The following is a 14741-nucleotide window of genomic DNA, read 5'->3' on the forward strand; positions in this document are numbered from 1 at the left end:
CAAAAGTGATCCTCTAAGCCTTTTGATTCGGCCCCTTAATTGTCTTAGATATTAAAAAAGATATTTAAGGAAAAAGAATGGTAGTAGAAAAAATATTTTTCATTCGCTATTCGTTGAGTCTTTTTCTGAGGTAATGAATTGTAATTATTTCAATTTGATTATGGCAATAAGTTCTTTGTCTTGAAATGTAATTTTTATGCTTAAATTTTCAAATAAAGGAAAAAGAAATACTCGGAAATTTTCTAAAAATGATAAGTAAAAAAAAATTATCATTTCAAACTACTAACTATATTTGCTGGGATTTACTTAGTTTATATGTTTTGGTCTACAAAGTGAAAAAGAAATTAGGTATACATGTGTAAGTCATTCTTGTAATTTTTGTACAAAATTTAAATACATTCTGCATTTTTATGATTACAGCTTTACGTTACTTGCAATGTTGGCCATGCAAAAATATTTTCCAGTTTTTGTGCCCAACTATCCAAAAATAGTTGTATATCCTTGATTGAATAAAGCAATCATGTTTCAATTAAGAATTTTCAAGACTATCATTTTAGCGTTTTGGCTATGCACTTTGTGTTTAAATATTCAAACTGCTTGTTGTTGTAGGAAAATCACTGGGGTTTTGATTCCTGCTCTGGTTGCCGCCCTTGCAATTGTGGTCCTGCTTCAGAGAGTGATCAGTGCGATTTACAAACTGGAAGTTGCAGATGCAGACCAGGAGCTTCAGGAATCACTTGTGATGTTTGTGAACCAGGCTATTGGCAATACTCTGAAAATGGATGCATCTGTAAGTGCATAAAACACAACAAGTATATTTTTAGATAAGTATATTTTGAAAAAATATTTGGAAGCTTGTATTTAAGAATATATAATATTAATGTAAGTATATTTTGAGACTTTCATCTGTAGTTTTAAAATTTTTTTCATGTATTGTTGTTAAGTAATGGCAATTTTTAAGTACTAACATAAGCCCATTAAGCAATTCTGTTAATTTTAAGCAATTTTAGTCTAATTTTCATAACTTTTAGCCTATTGAGGTGGCTGAAGATATCAATTCAGAGTTATAAGTCACCTTTACATTGATAATTATCCATTTCCTATGCTATTTGTCTTATCTACACACCTTGTAACTTAACTGGTATTAATAATTTTCTATGTTCTGCAGAAAATCTTTAAAATGATTGCATGTCAGAGCTACTATTTATTAATAGACTAAGTCATGTTAAAATAACACATTTTATTCAGTTTTCCAATTAGCCGAGTTTTAAATATCTTGAAGTATTTTTGGTTTTGAATTATGGAAGTAGCATTTCAAATTATTAAACAACTGTACATGCAGTCATCCTCAGCATTCCTAATAAAACTGATATCAAGCTCAATAATCAGCTAAATAAAACTGATTTATGTTTCTTAAGCATAAAATCATATCTGCGGAAGTTTCATAATAATTATCAAATGGTTTCGCAAATGTTTTGTGTAAGCAAATATTCAATTGAAAACAGAACTTGGTAAAACAAATATATTTGTTAGAAATTAAAATCATCGAGAAAAACATCACCCGCTTGCGATTATAACACCAGGCAGAGTGACAAAGTTCAACAAAAGAACCAACAAGAACGACTCCAGTTTCAGTTGTCAGTATTTATACAACCCTAGGGACGAGTTGTTTTGTCATTTACAAATTAATGTTCCATGGTAATGCCAACATTACTTTATAAGAATTTAATTTGAAACAATAATCAAATTTTGAATAACTAAAATTTAAAATAATTTGAGAGAATTAATTAACAATAAAACAAAGTATACAAACATTAAAACTCCTTCAGTCTTTAAATTTTAATCTCAATTTGTAATCAAAAACAACTATTGACTTCATGCTTATGACAACTGAAAATATCTGCGTCTTCTTTATCTATCGAGTGATTTGCTTGTTCAATAAAGATTTTTTTTATGTATGGTTCTTGTATATATAGTTTCTTGTATATATATGGATAAGCTTTATATTTTAGCTTGTAACTGCGTGGAGAAATATTCTTCTGGTGTGATGTGCAATTCTTTCAGCGGCCAGTGTGAGTGTTTGCCAGGTGTGATTGGAGAGAAATGTGATTCCTGTCCCTATCGATGGGTTTTTGTCAAAAAGCAAGGCTGCTATGGTAAGAAGTGTTGCAAAATAACCATGATCGTGTGATATAGTTATATTTTAAAAATCAGTTTAAAGCTTAATGTTTTTAACTTCGTAAATTTATTTAAAAAATGCTGAATATAATTACTTTGAAATTAAACTTTTTCAAAGAGATATACTATGGTTAATATAAAAGGATTATTTTCTATTTTTTGAATTGCTGCTGCTAGATACTTAAAAACAGTAAATCAGAATATTATTTTTTCAAAATATACTCTCAAAGATTAAGCAAAAAGTTAAAAAGTCTGCAATCAACTTATTTGCCATAATGCTTCAAAAGAAAAACTTTTACTACTTCCACTGAAAAATACAAAAGCATTGATTTGAATGCCAATTTAAACTCTTGTGCATAAAAAACCGGAAAATTTCAAAATTTCCTTCCCCAAAAAAATCTGGTTAATTTCCTTGAATAAACAAGGTTTTTACACCTATTACAGTTGAAGCTCAGAGTGACTGTTTATATTTGAGAAATGACTGTTAAATTTTTTTGATACATCTAACTACATATCTTTTTTTTTTTTTAAATTTTAGAATGTGGTGCCTGCGTACATGGATTGTTAGACACAACTGATGACCTAGAAAATTCCATTGCTCCCATCACGGAAGAAATGAAAGATGTCTCGTTAAGTTATTTTGCAAACAAACGTTTGCAAAATGTGAATGAAACTGCTGATATTCTAAAAGTAATTTATCTTATTCTAAAAGTAATACATCTAAGCATAGCTTTTGAAGCTATGTACAGTATGCCAAAAAAGAAAAGGAACACCCTAAATAAATTAGAGTTTCAAAATAGTTGTCTGTTTAAAATTTGAAATTAATACTATGCAGCCGATTTTGTTCAAGTTTACATTTTGCGATGTATAATAAAATGATAGCTAAAAATATGGAATAAATAATATTATAAATAATTATTAAAAGTTATGTTTTTTAATGTTAGGTAAATGAATTTTATAATTGTGTGCAAATTTTTTTTAATTTGCTTAAAAAGTTCTTGAGATACGGAGAAATACACAAAAAGTATAATTAATATTAAGATGTCCAAACTTACAACTGCTCTCCTAACTTGTTGAAACCATTGTGATTTGGTTAATGAAATCAAAAATTAAAATTCTTTAAAACTAAATTATATATTTATATTACATGTTCGTATAAAATGGAATTCTTGGAACAACTGAATTTCAAACTGTATAAAATGCATTAAAATCATGTTGTGAAATTAAATATTTATATGAATTACCAAGAAATAACACATCTTTGATTGTCTGAAATTTTCCTTGGAGGATATTCTCTTGTAACTTTGCCAGAGGATTTGATACAGCTGAGGCTATATTGCGAAGAATTTTAAGCAACAACAACCAAGAAATAAAATATGTGTTATTACTAAAAGAAATTTAATTTTTTTTAATCAGGAGTATGATTTTTTTAAATGAAAGAAACTTTTCCAAAGTCTTTATTTCAGAAGGATTAACATATTCCTTTTTGGGCCGGTGGTACAATAAAACAGGAAATGATAAAGCAAGTCGAGTTTATTTCAGATTTTACCTTTTATTTTCTTCTTTCCAACATAATGCTGAGTGGTAGGGCTTTGCTCTTTCATGCCACAGGTCCTGGGTTTGATTCAAGGTTTGGGCAAGGTTTACTCCGACTTTCATCCCTTCAGTGGGTCTATAAAATGAGTACCAAGCATGCTTGGGTACTCAACTCTGAGTTCCACCTTTGGCCCTCTATAGGCTGTCGCACCATTGAGTTTAGTTTCTAACATATTACTTGATAGGTTGAAAGCTGAGACTTCTATTGCAGATGTTTTACAGATTTACTGACATCTGGGGAACGAATATTGGCAGAAAACATATTTTTTTCATAAAAGGTACAGAATATTTACTAAAATGTCTCCTTAACTTATCACAAAAAAGGCAAATCATTTTCAGGAGTGGTGCTATGCAGAGCCTTCCACATGCTCTTATAGTAATAAAAGTTTTTACCAAAGGATAGAAGCCACATCCCATTTTCCAGATTATATGTCTTAATTCCTTGTCAATATTTAATTTTAAGACATTAAAAGATAATTCTAACTGACCCTGGTTGCTTACATAAACTTTGGATCGTCAAAAATATGTCTATACTGGAGCGAGGCCGAATTAAGAAAAGCACAAAGCACACCGGAATTGGGTTACGTTCTCTCTGTTGCAGTTAATTAAAATAGAATCAAGATAAGGAAATTATATATAGGGTAAAATGTCAACGCTGTTAAAATAAATAAAACTCAGAAAACTAAGTTGACTCAATCAAGAAAATTCACATTTCGAATTGAAAACTATGAAACTGAGTTAATAGAGTTAAGCTGTAGAAATCTTCAAACGAGTGTAATGCAGCAACATCACAACCATATTTTCCTGATTGCAGCTGCCTCCCATATTTTAAGGGTCAGGTAGTCAGGTATCCAAATCTATCAAAAGAAAAAAAGGTTTATTTAGAGTAAGTGCATTTTTGTGTCTGATTTCTTCACTCAAATTATTGTCTGCACCTTTTAAACCGTTAACACTCCTGGTACATGAAAGTCCAATCATTAGATCAAAATTATTCAGGGTTTACCTTTTTCGTACAGTGTACTTATGATCGAATTTAAAACTATTAAAAAATGTGTTAAGTGGGAAAATATTAAAAATTGAGTTATTGTCTTGCATGATATTTTAGTTCAACCCAGTTTTGTATGATGTATTTAAAAGTCCTGTAAGTAACAAAACAACTGTTTTGTGTTCAATTACAAAACTTATATTCTGTTTTCCACAAGAGGTATTTTTTAATTCAGATAATACAATGTGAGGTTTTTTTCATTTTGTGACAGTGGGCAACTTTATTTTACATACACTGTTACCCAAATGTATACATACTTTTACACGGGACGCACATGTAATAGTATGCTTAACTTTTAGTTAACAGTATAAGTTCTATACTTATGAACAAAATAAAGCAATATAAACGTCAAAGTAAATAGGGAAGCCATTCTTAATATCAGAAGTAATGCTGTTTTTTATTATTCTATCAATTTGAGTATTTAAAGTTATGGGATACCGATTGCCCTTATTTCATATACTTTCCTAACATTATGTACTTTTTTCAAATGTCAAGAGTTGTTATATCCGACTACATTTTTATTTCATAAAATAAAGGCACTATTGTTGCATAAATCAATGGTTAATTATAATTGACCCTAGATTAAGATAATGTATCGAGTTAAAATATTTTTTAACTTTTTTAGTTGGGATTAGATGCAGGTAGTTCCTCGGGCTTCGACTATAGTCCATTAGTGTATGAAGTGCAGTTGATTGAGAAGAATGCTGACACCAGTGATCGATGGGTAAGCTTTTGTTAAAGCACTTTTTAAAGAATTATAATTTTAGGAAATTTATAACATTTATTTAGTATGAAATGCAGAACTACAACATTAAATTCTAAGTTTCTTTACTCTTTTTTTAAGACTCTTTTAAATTAAAATTCATGCATATCTGTAGTAAAGAATAAGAATAGGTAAAAAAAGAAAAATATTCATATAATAGAATACAAAGCTTTTAAAAATGAGGAATACATATAATTTAGCTAAATTTAAACTATTTTTATTTTATTATTATCTTTTTGTGGCAATTTTTCAAAGCTATTATTAGTATTTTATCTATTTTCAAAATGTATTGTTTTTGTTTGTTTTGTTTATTGATAATTAGCAGAAAATTCATATTTTTTTAATTCAGAATTCAATAAAAATATTAGGAAAATATTGCAGCAGATGCTAACAATTTTTGAATTTGGTTAGTATTCAAATTTGACAGTTTTCATAAGCTGCTTCATACAATTCACTCTATCAAATTACCATGTAAAAAGATTTTTAGTTTTTTCCCACAAATTCAGTGTAAAATTATTTCAAATACTCATGACTTGCAATATTGTAACGAAATTTTTATACTCTATGATTTTGTTAAATTTTTTTAGTAATCCTTAAATTATAAATAAGAAAAGGCTCAAAGAATTATTTAAGATGTGTTTGTATAGAAACTGTAGATTGGATGCTATTTTTTTTCAGCATTGATTGTTTAAGTACATCATCTAGTGCCTGATCCTTAGGTTGCATAATGCCCTTTCGAGCTGCGTTTAAAGCTCCTAACACATGCATTACAGCTAAAGTTAACCAATTGCTCATTTGGCCTTGTGTTTAATGTTTAGATACCCACAAAATTGAATTATCCAACAATGAGTGTTGAATAATTGGGGTTCAACTGTATTTATTGTTTTGTTTATAAAATTTTATGCTGGTCTCTCTCTCTTCTAACTAAATTTTTAATGACAAATGTAATTGCATGCTATTTCATATCAATATGTTATAGAGCAATATATCCTATATTTGTTGAAAAAATATAAGAAAAATTTAAAGTATTATCATTAATTAAATAGAATAAATTTACATAATAACATAAAATTGTATAATCATATTTGTTAAACCTATGTAATTTGATTTGTGACCAGTCACTTAAAAGGTTAATCTTTTTTTCACCTTTGTTGCCTGTGCTCTTTCATTTATCTGTTTCGCATAATGCTGCTTGCCAGATACACAATTTTTTGAAGCTTAAATATTTTAACCCTTTTATAGGTTCATCTTATGTGACTTTGCTGATCTCTACCCTCTACACCAGCAAAGTATCCATTTTTTTGTTTGAATAACACATGAAAATGTAGTTTAAAATAAGATGACACGCACAATTGCAAAATACCGTCACTTGATGTCAGCAGTTTCAAAATTTTTTCACAAAAGTGTTTAGATATATTCATTGAAACTTAGTTAATAGTTAACCTAGTAATGCTGACACCCATTAAAGCTTAAAAAAACCTTTCATATCATGAATAAGTTTTAATCCCTTTTGATGCTCTAAATTATTTTAAACTGAAAATAGGTGGTGTTAATGTTATTAGAAAAAAAAATTAAATAATTTCTATAAAAAATGTAATTCAAAATTATTCATTGTTTGCCAACTGTTATAAAGACCCACAAAATTATTTTTCACTATGTGTGAAATATTTTGAGAATATATTAATTAATTCTATTCATTTTCAGATGACTCATTTGCATTCTGAGGCATTGAGTGTAAGAAACGATGCCGATTCAACGAAATCGGATGCTCTCGAAGTAGAAAACCTTATCAAGAGTGCCATTGGTAAAGTCAGAGGTAAATATTTTCTGTTATTTAATTACATAACATTTTTTTAAAATCATTTTTGTAATATTTTCAAGGATGTTGAAAAATGACTACATTACCTAAAGTTAATTTGAATCAGGTAAAACTTGAAAACCATTGATTTATAAAGATTGAGATCTGGTGCTGAAAATTTGATGTTTTTTCAATTTGAATTTTGAAAGAGCACTCACTAATAAAATTTTCAAAAGGCTAGAATTTCCAGTAGATGCTCCCCACTGCTGTACACGCCGCACCTGCAAGAAACATCGTTAAAAATATTAGTAGTTTTAATCATCATATAGGTTGCACTACCATAAAAGGCACACTTCCAATTTTTATTGAAGAAAAAACTTTGAAAATTATTCTTACAGAAGAAACATATATAACCAATCAGAATCATAATTTGAGAATGTGTGCGCAGTAAAAAATAAGCTAATCACAAAATGAAAATAAATCTCACGCTTTTTATGTATTTTTCAAATATTTCTAGCCTTGTGTTTAATCAAATCCATCAGAATCAGATTCTTCACTTTTGGAGCAATACAAATGTTGTAGTTCATTTTCCACATCAACATTGTTATCCAACATCAAGCAAAGAACAATCTCCCACTTAACGATAAGATAAAAGAAGGAAATGTATGAATTGAATTTTGTATAATTAGTATAGGAGATGAGCTAAAAAATGTAAAGAAAGCAGTGCGATATGTTGAAATACATGCAACCCTCACCACATGCTAGGTCACATTATTGCAGGTGCAACCAGGAAGAAAAACTATTCCATTCTTACTGCCATTCTTTGCCAAGCTTCTATTGAATTTTTTGATATCTTGCCTCCTATAGCATCTAGACCCTCGAAGTTTTGCGAAGATAAACAACGTTTCTGTAGTGAAGTTCACTCTGTTAATGAGAGCGCTAAGGTCCTAAAAATATTGAGTTAACCCAAGCAATAATTGAAAGACAGAGCAACAAAATCAAGAAAAAAAGGAGACATTTTTTTGTAATTGCAGATTCGCTGGTTTCATGTTGAGATTAGGTTTTTGTATTTTTTAAGGTGTATACGGTATATGTGGTTGATGATTTTTAGGAAGACTGTGTCTTCAGTACAACTTGATTCGGTACAGTGCCTTTCTTTTGTAAATTTTCAACTTTAACTGTAAATTTTTATTGTGTGTTGCTATAATGCATGAAGATCCCGAGCGAAAATTTGTATTATTTTAACAATCATCCACGATGAACAAAAAACAAATAAATAGTTGTAGGCTCTTTATTTTTAGTTAAAATTATACTCGAAACAGATATTTTCATCTAAAAGGATGTGTTTCATGTAGTACAGTGTTATTGCTTAAGCACTTATTATGATATATTTGTGAATTTATTGTAAATTTAAGTTCCTTTATTGTAATACAATTGTTTATTTTATTCACTGAACAGACATTATTAAGGAATTGGGAAAACTCTCAGAAGGTTTGGAAGATTCAGTGGGAGAAGAAGACGACATTGATACCTTAGTTGCACAGGCAGAGTATATTCTAGAAGATCTGCTGGAGAGAAATTTTGACTCTCCCAAGAATGACTCACTCAATGAATATGATTCAGGCATTAAGTGTAAGTATTATATAGTTATTTCATCTATCACCTAGCAAGTTATATTTAAAAAATTGTATTTTAGAAATTTTTTTTTAGTCTGTTATAAAAAAAGTTTTTTTCTTGTTTGTCCTATTTTTTTCCTACAGTATTTATTTTTAAGCGTAATAATTTTTCATGCAGTCCATGAAAAATTTAATTTGATTTTTCGTAATGTGTATTTAAAGGTGCAACAAAATAAAAATTCACATAATTTTAATTTGTTTTCCTTTAAGGGCATCTACTCATCATCCTATAATATTTATTTCAAGGTTAAATGAGCTCGTAGTTTAATGTGTGCAATATTTTTCATGCCATGTATTGTATTGCAAAGTAAAATAAAAATTAACAATGCCAGCACACGACCCCACTTCTATATTCCAGAAGGAGGTATCTATTAGTTTTGAAAGTAATAGCAATAAAATTTTTAAAAAATTCAATTTCTTTCACTCAATTCTCATTAATTGACATTATTTATATCAAGGTGTAGAATCTGATTTTTCCAGTCATGTTTTTATTTGCAAAATAAATGAAAAATTAACTTTCCCAATAGTACTTAAAAATCGAGAAAAAGAATTTTTAAACTATTTCTTATTATACATTTAGCTTTGCTTTAAATCAAAAGTAATAATGTTTCAGTTTCTGTAAGAAGGAAATTGTATTAAAAGTAACATTGTTACAGACAAAGTGGAAAATCAGGTCTGTAAGAAAATGCCAAAAATTTATTACGAAGTGTTAAAAGATTTCTCATTTCATACATCCCAGGTATTTTACACCATGGCAAACCCATAAAATATCAGTTATAATTATTTCATACTTTTAAATATTCCTTCTTCAAAATTTAAAAACTCTATCCTTACCTGGAAATACCTCTTTTTTGTATTAAACTGTGAGACTTTTTGTGCTCAATAAGGCAAAGATAATTTATTTTTTTAAAAAGAACTTTTAATTAGTGTGATTTTGATTAATTAGTATTAAAAGTTATTTCTTCCTGCCACTAGTTAGCTCATGCTTTATTTTGCTTTCTTTAATAAGAAATACTTATATTTTTTATAATCACCAGATTAATCAGAATAATACTCAGTATTATCTGCTCTTGATGTTACTAACATTGGCATTTTATTTTTAAATTTAATAGTAATTGTCTCGCATGTTTTTCCCAATTGTAATATTAATAACTAAATAAGTTAGTTAAAGTAATATTTTTATTTCATTAAAAAAAGTGATTGATTTAATAGAGAAAATGTTATTTTTCGTAGGTTATCAACTCAATAATAAATTATACCCGCTTTGCTCAAAGAGTCACTGTATACAATATTTAGTTAAAGTATAAAATAAGTTCTCATATTTCATACTTAGATTATAAATCAGGCATTCTGAACAATACTTATATAATGGTGTGTTGTAGTATTGGAAGAGGTGACCCAATTTGAATTGCCTGTTTTGGAAAATAAAGAGAGATGCGAAGAACAGGGAGAGAAACTGATGCATGTGGAAGATTTGTTGGATGATCTTACAAAAGACAGCCAGAATGCCTACAATGTGGCAGACGATGCACAGGCTTTGCATGAAGAAATGGAAGGAATGTCTGTTGAAGTATGCATAACCACATATTTTATATTACAGAGGCAATTTCATTGAATGCTTAAATAGGCTTTATACATTCTCTTGGTTCTACATTATACAGGTTCTTGATTCTTCTCTAATTTGCGAAATTCCACAAATCTCAGGACCGTTGATTCGCGAACTTCCATGAATCAATAAATTATATTCTCACAAAATTTCCTCGGAGTTGCGCCAATCTAAAATTTAAATTTCATTACATACGCAAAATCTTGTTTACTAGACATTTATACCGCCTTTACCAGCACCTTTTTTTTCCTAAGTTCTCATCGCGCTACAACGGCTTTTTTGTAATGAAGACTTGTTAGAGTTAAGACGCAACTTTGAGTAAATGAGGCTGAAAAAAAACTCCATAATAACTTCTGCTGGAATAATGAACTACTAAGGCAAACACAAAAGTATAAAATTAATAAACTAAAACGTAATTCTAATTTCAATGAGTAGCAAATTCCGATTTGTAACAGACACATTATTTAACATATGTGATATATTTGGCCCCCTTTTTATTTGGTTACAATTGAATAAAATTTTTAATACAATATTTCAACATGGAAATTTCCAATACGAACGGGCATGCCAGCGTTCTTGATACCATCGCTTCGTGTTTCGATCTTTTTTTTTCTTTCGCAGTTAATGCAATTGATTTTCTTGCGTGACATTTAAAATTCCAATGTTATTACGACACACTTTTTGATGCACTTGATTTTCGTTAAATACATGCTGTGTTTCGATCGGAGTTTTTTTTTTTTTTTTTTTTTTTTTTTTTTTTTTTTTTTTTTTTTTTTTTTGCAGTTATTGCTGTTGATTTTCGAGCCATTTTTTAAAAATCCTGATATTATTATGATATGGAAAATTTAAAATCACACACCTGAATATTCACTATTTGACGCAATAATTCTATTGTTTTCTTCAATCCATTTTCCGTCTATTTTTTAAAAATCTGGATAATTTTAATATGGTATCATGAATTATTGAATCTCGAAACATACTTTTAACTAACCACTTTTTGAAGCATCAGATGGTGTGAAATTTCACCTTCAATACCCGTTGTTTTTATCATCAATCTTTTTTTTCAGATTTAGCCATAGATTTCACAAATTTTAAAATCTTTTTTTCTTTTTTGTAATGCGATTCTAAGTATGCAAATGGTGGTACAACATTTTTTTTAAAAAATATATATTTCATGTTTAATATAAGAGGGAAAAAAATTATTGGATAAAAAATTCTTCCTTTAAATTTTATAAATGTTACTTTTATGAAAACGAGTTTCTTATCTATCTTCTATGTGCAGAAAAAAACATATTGCAAGAAAATTTCAAATAATATCTTCTTCCAGCAATTACATGTCTGATTTATAGAAGCCAACTTGCTCTACATTACAGGCAAATCTTTTTTACTGGTAGCAAAGTTTATGCATTAATGTATAATTTAAAGTTATCTTGACACCACTATTTATAAACGATTTATAAGTTAGCTAAGGAAAGTAGCCCAAATTCTGAAATTTTTAATATGCTATCTTTAACTAAATGAGCAGTTGGCATTCCTGCACATTCATGATTACTTTTTTACAAAAACATCAAAATTTTCTCTTTAATAATTCCCATAAAGTTATATTTCTCTGAAGTATAATGAGTTAAAAATTTGTTTCGTAACAAATGTACATAAATTCAGGATTTGGCGTACAGTAAAAGATGCACAAAAGTCTATTATTTTGAGGTTGTAGCTATCAGAAAATACAAGATGTGATATTCACAGTTGTTGTAATTTCAAACACTCTTTTAGGATAAACTGCAGAAAGCCGAAATGGAATCTAAAGAGATAAATATTGTGCTTAAAAATGCTTCTGAATTGCTACAACACCCAGAAAATGATTTGACCGCGAGTGTTTTCAGAGTAAGTGTTTGTATTGTTACTTACTTTTACTTTTTTGTTCTTAACTGATTTTCCCCATACTTGCTACCCTAAGCTGCCAACTACTAATTTACATTTGAGCTGTCTAGAAATCTTTTTTTTCTTTACTTTGGTTTTACCTGTCTTCTTAACTGGTTTGCCCATCCCCTATGCGAAGGATCGAAATCGGGAAGGCATGTCTTCGGATTATCCTCGGGGATGTTTCCCATACCGTTGCCAATAGCCCATTGTGCAGCTCTAATGCGACGTAAATGAAGTACCTGCCTAACTGGTTTGCCCGTACGCTGTAAGTGCATCCTTAAGTTGTCCCCAACAGTTTTGACATTACGTGAATCAATATTTTTTCCTTTTCTTTGCTGGTTTTCCTGTATCTTTGATTCCAATGAAATTATCAAAATGTTTCACCAAATGACCTTGCTTGTTCTCTGAAATACTTTCCATCCGAATTTTTCTTTGTGAAGGAAGGATGTGGGGAAGTGTTTCTTCTTTTCAAAATTTCAGGTCTGTTGTATGCAGCTGTCATGAATCCTAAACACTGTAGTCTTTTTTTTCTTCCTCTTTTTTGAAAACTTTTTTTAATTGCATATAGAGTATACCTGCAAAAAATTTTTTTAGGATTTTGTATTTCAAAGTCATGAAATTAAAATTAGTCTAAAAGCATTAAAAGAGAGTTTAGTATCCTTAAAAAGCATATACTTACTTAAAATACAATAAAACCGTGTATTAGTAAAATATCAGAATTTGTTAAATAGTAACTAAATTTTTACAATGCCCGATAGCAATATGAAATGAGACAAATCACCAACTCTGCATAAGACAGGAGGAGGCTAAAGGGCAGAGGTAGAAAGTAGGTACTGTCTGTCTTACCGAATAGCCACCATCTGATGCATTACGGTTGCTATCAATTGACAGGATTAGTATGTTTCAAGTAGGTACACTACAGGATTAGTATATTTCAGGTAGGGGTAAGGCGTGGCCAAAAATATGAACAAAACAGAAGAATTCCTACTGTTGGACGTTGGCAAATTTTTTAAAGAAAAATATAAACTAAAATAAATTATTAATTAGTAAGCAACTTGAAAGCTTTTTTCTATAATTTAAACTAAAAATTATGAGAAAATAAACATACAAAGGTGCATTTTTTTAAAAAATGTATTTATTTAAAAAAATAATTTCAAAATTTAAAATTATTAAAAATTTATTAATAGCACCAAATAAAAGAGATATTGAACGAGTTGATAATGATCCGAACAAAGTAAATATGAGTAATAGTAATCAGAATTAAACCCATAAACACAGATAATTTTACCAGTGTGTAATTATGTGAACAAGGAATTAATTTTTTTTCAACATGAAATGTGAATTAAAAGGCAGTGCTTTTAAGGAATGGCAGTTTATTTTTAAGTAAAAGGCGCATTTAATAGGATCAATGGGCAGGCAAGGTGAGCTGCCCTAAAAAAACGCTTAGGTAGAACACTGCATCAAAATGGATAGTGATTTCAATGAGAAAGAAAAAATAAACAAATCGTATTTTGCTTATGTTATGTATACTGATCATTTTATTTCACTATAAATTTGAAATGTACTGTAGTTTGTATGTCTCAACAAAATTTTCTAAAATTTTAAATTTGTTTTCATAAGAATATCAGATATCACAATTTAGCAATTACAAACCTTTTTTATACCCATTGTTTGTTTACTGAATACAACCTTCTTGTTTAGGTTAAATAAAGGATATATTACCAACGGTTCACCAATTGTCGAAGTACAGTCTGTGGCAGGACCCAAGTTAAATTAAAAATAATAATAATAATTTTTTTAGTAACTTTTTTTTTGACATTCCCCAATATGAATAAAAAGGCAGGGTTTTTAAGGGATGGCAGCTTATTTTTACAAAGAGGGCACATTTATAGGGATCAAAGGGTAAGCAAGGCAAGCCGCCCTTTTAAAAGAGCTTAGGAAGGGCACTGAAATAATACAAGAGCTGGAGAATCACTTCTCTCCCCATCTCTTTTTCAATGGTGTTTAATTAAACTCGACAAAAAACATGCCTTTTTTTATCAATATGTTTAGCAAAAATAATTTATAATAACAGTTTAAGGGGCTAACACTGCTCATTGCTTTCTTATTAATACATAACCTCCTTCTAAAATGTTGTTGAAAAAAAAATGAGTGTT

At 29.1% G+C, this 14741-nt stretch overlaps 1 protein-coding gene across 6 annotated transcripts in view; it reads left to right on the forward strand.

Moving 5' to 3' along the window:
• LOC107448892 (laminin subunit alpha) overlaps positions 1–14741 on the forward strand; it is a 117649-nt gene that overhangs the window by 66394 nt on the left and 36514 nt on the right. For all 6 annotated transcript variants that reach the window (XM_016064242.3, XM_071184348.1, XM_071184349.1 and 3 more), the window contains exons 33-40: positions 610–790; positions 2013–2156; positions 2717–2868; positions 5445–5543; positions 7287–7398; positions 8839–9012; positions 10439–10626; positions 12436–12546. In XM_016064242.3, coding sequence (XP_015919728.2) covers positions 610–790; positions 2013–2156; positions 2717–2868; positions 5445–5543; positions 7287–7398; positions 8839–9012; positions 10439–10626; positions 12436–12546 — 1161 coding nt within the window. The remainder of the gene's footprint in view (positions 1–609; positions 791–2012; positions 2157–2716; positions 2869–5444; positions 5544–7286; positions 7399–8838; positions 9013–10438; positions 10627–12435; positions 12547–14741) is intronic.

This window comes from Parasteatoda tepidariorum, chromosome 8 (genome assembly GCF_043381705.1).
Source record: "Parasteatoda tepidariorum isolate YZ-2023 chromosome 8, CAS_Ptep_4.0, whole genome shotgun sequence".
Taxonomy (NCBI): Eukaryota; Metazoa; Arthropoda; class Arachnida; order Araneae; family Theridiidae; genus Parasteatoda; species Parasteatoda tepidariorum.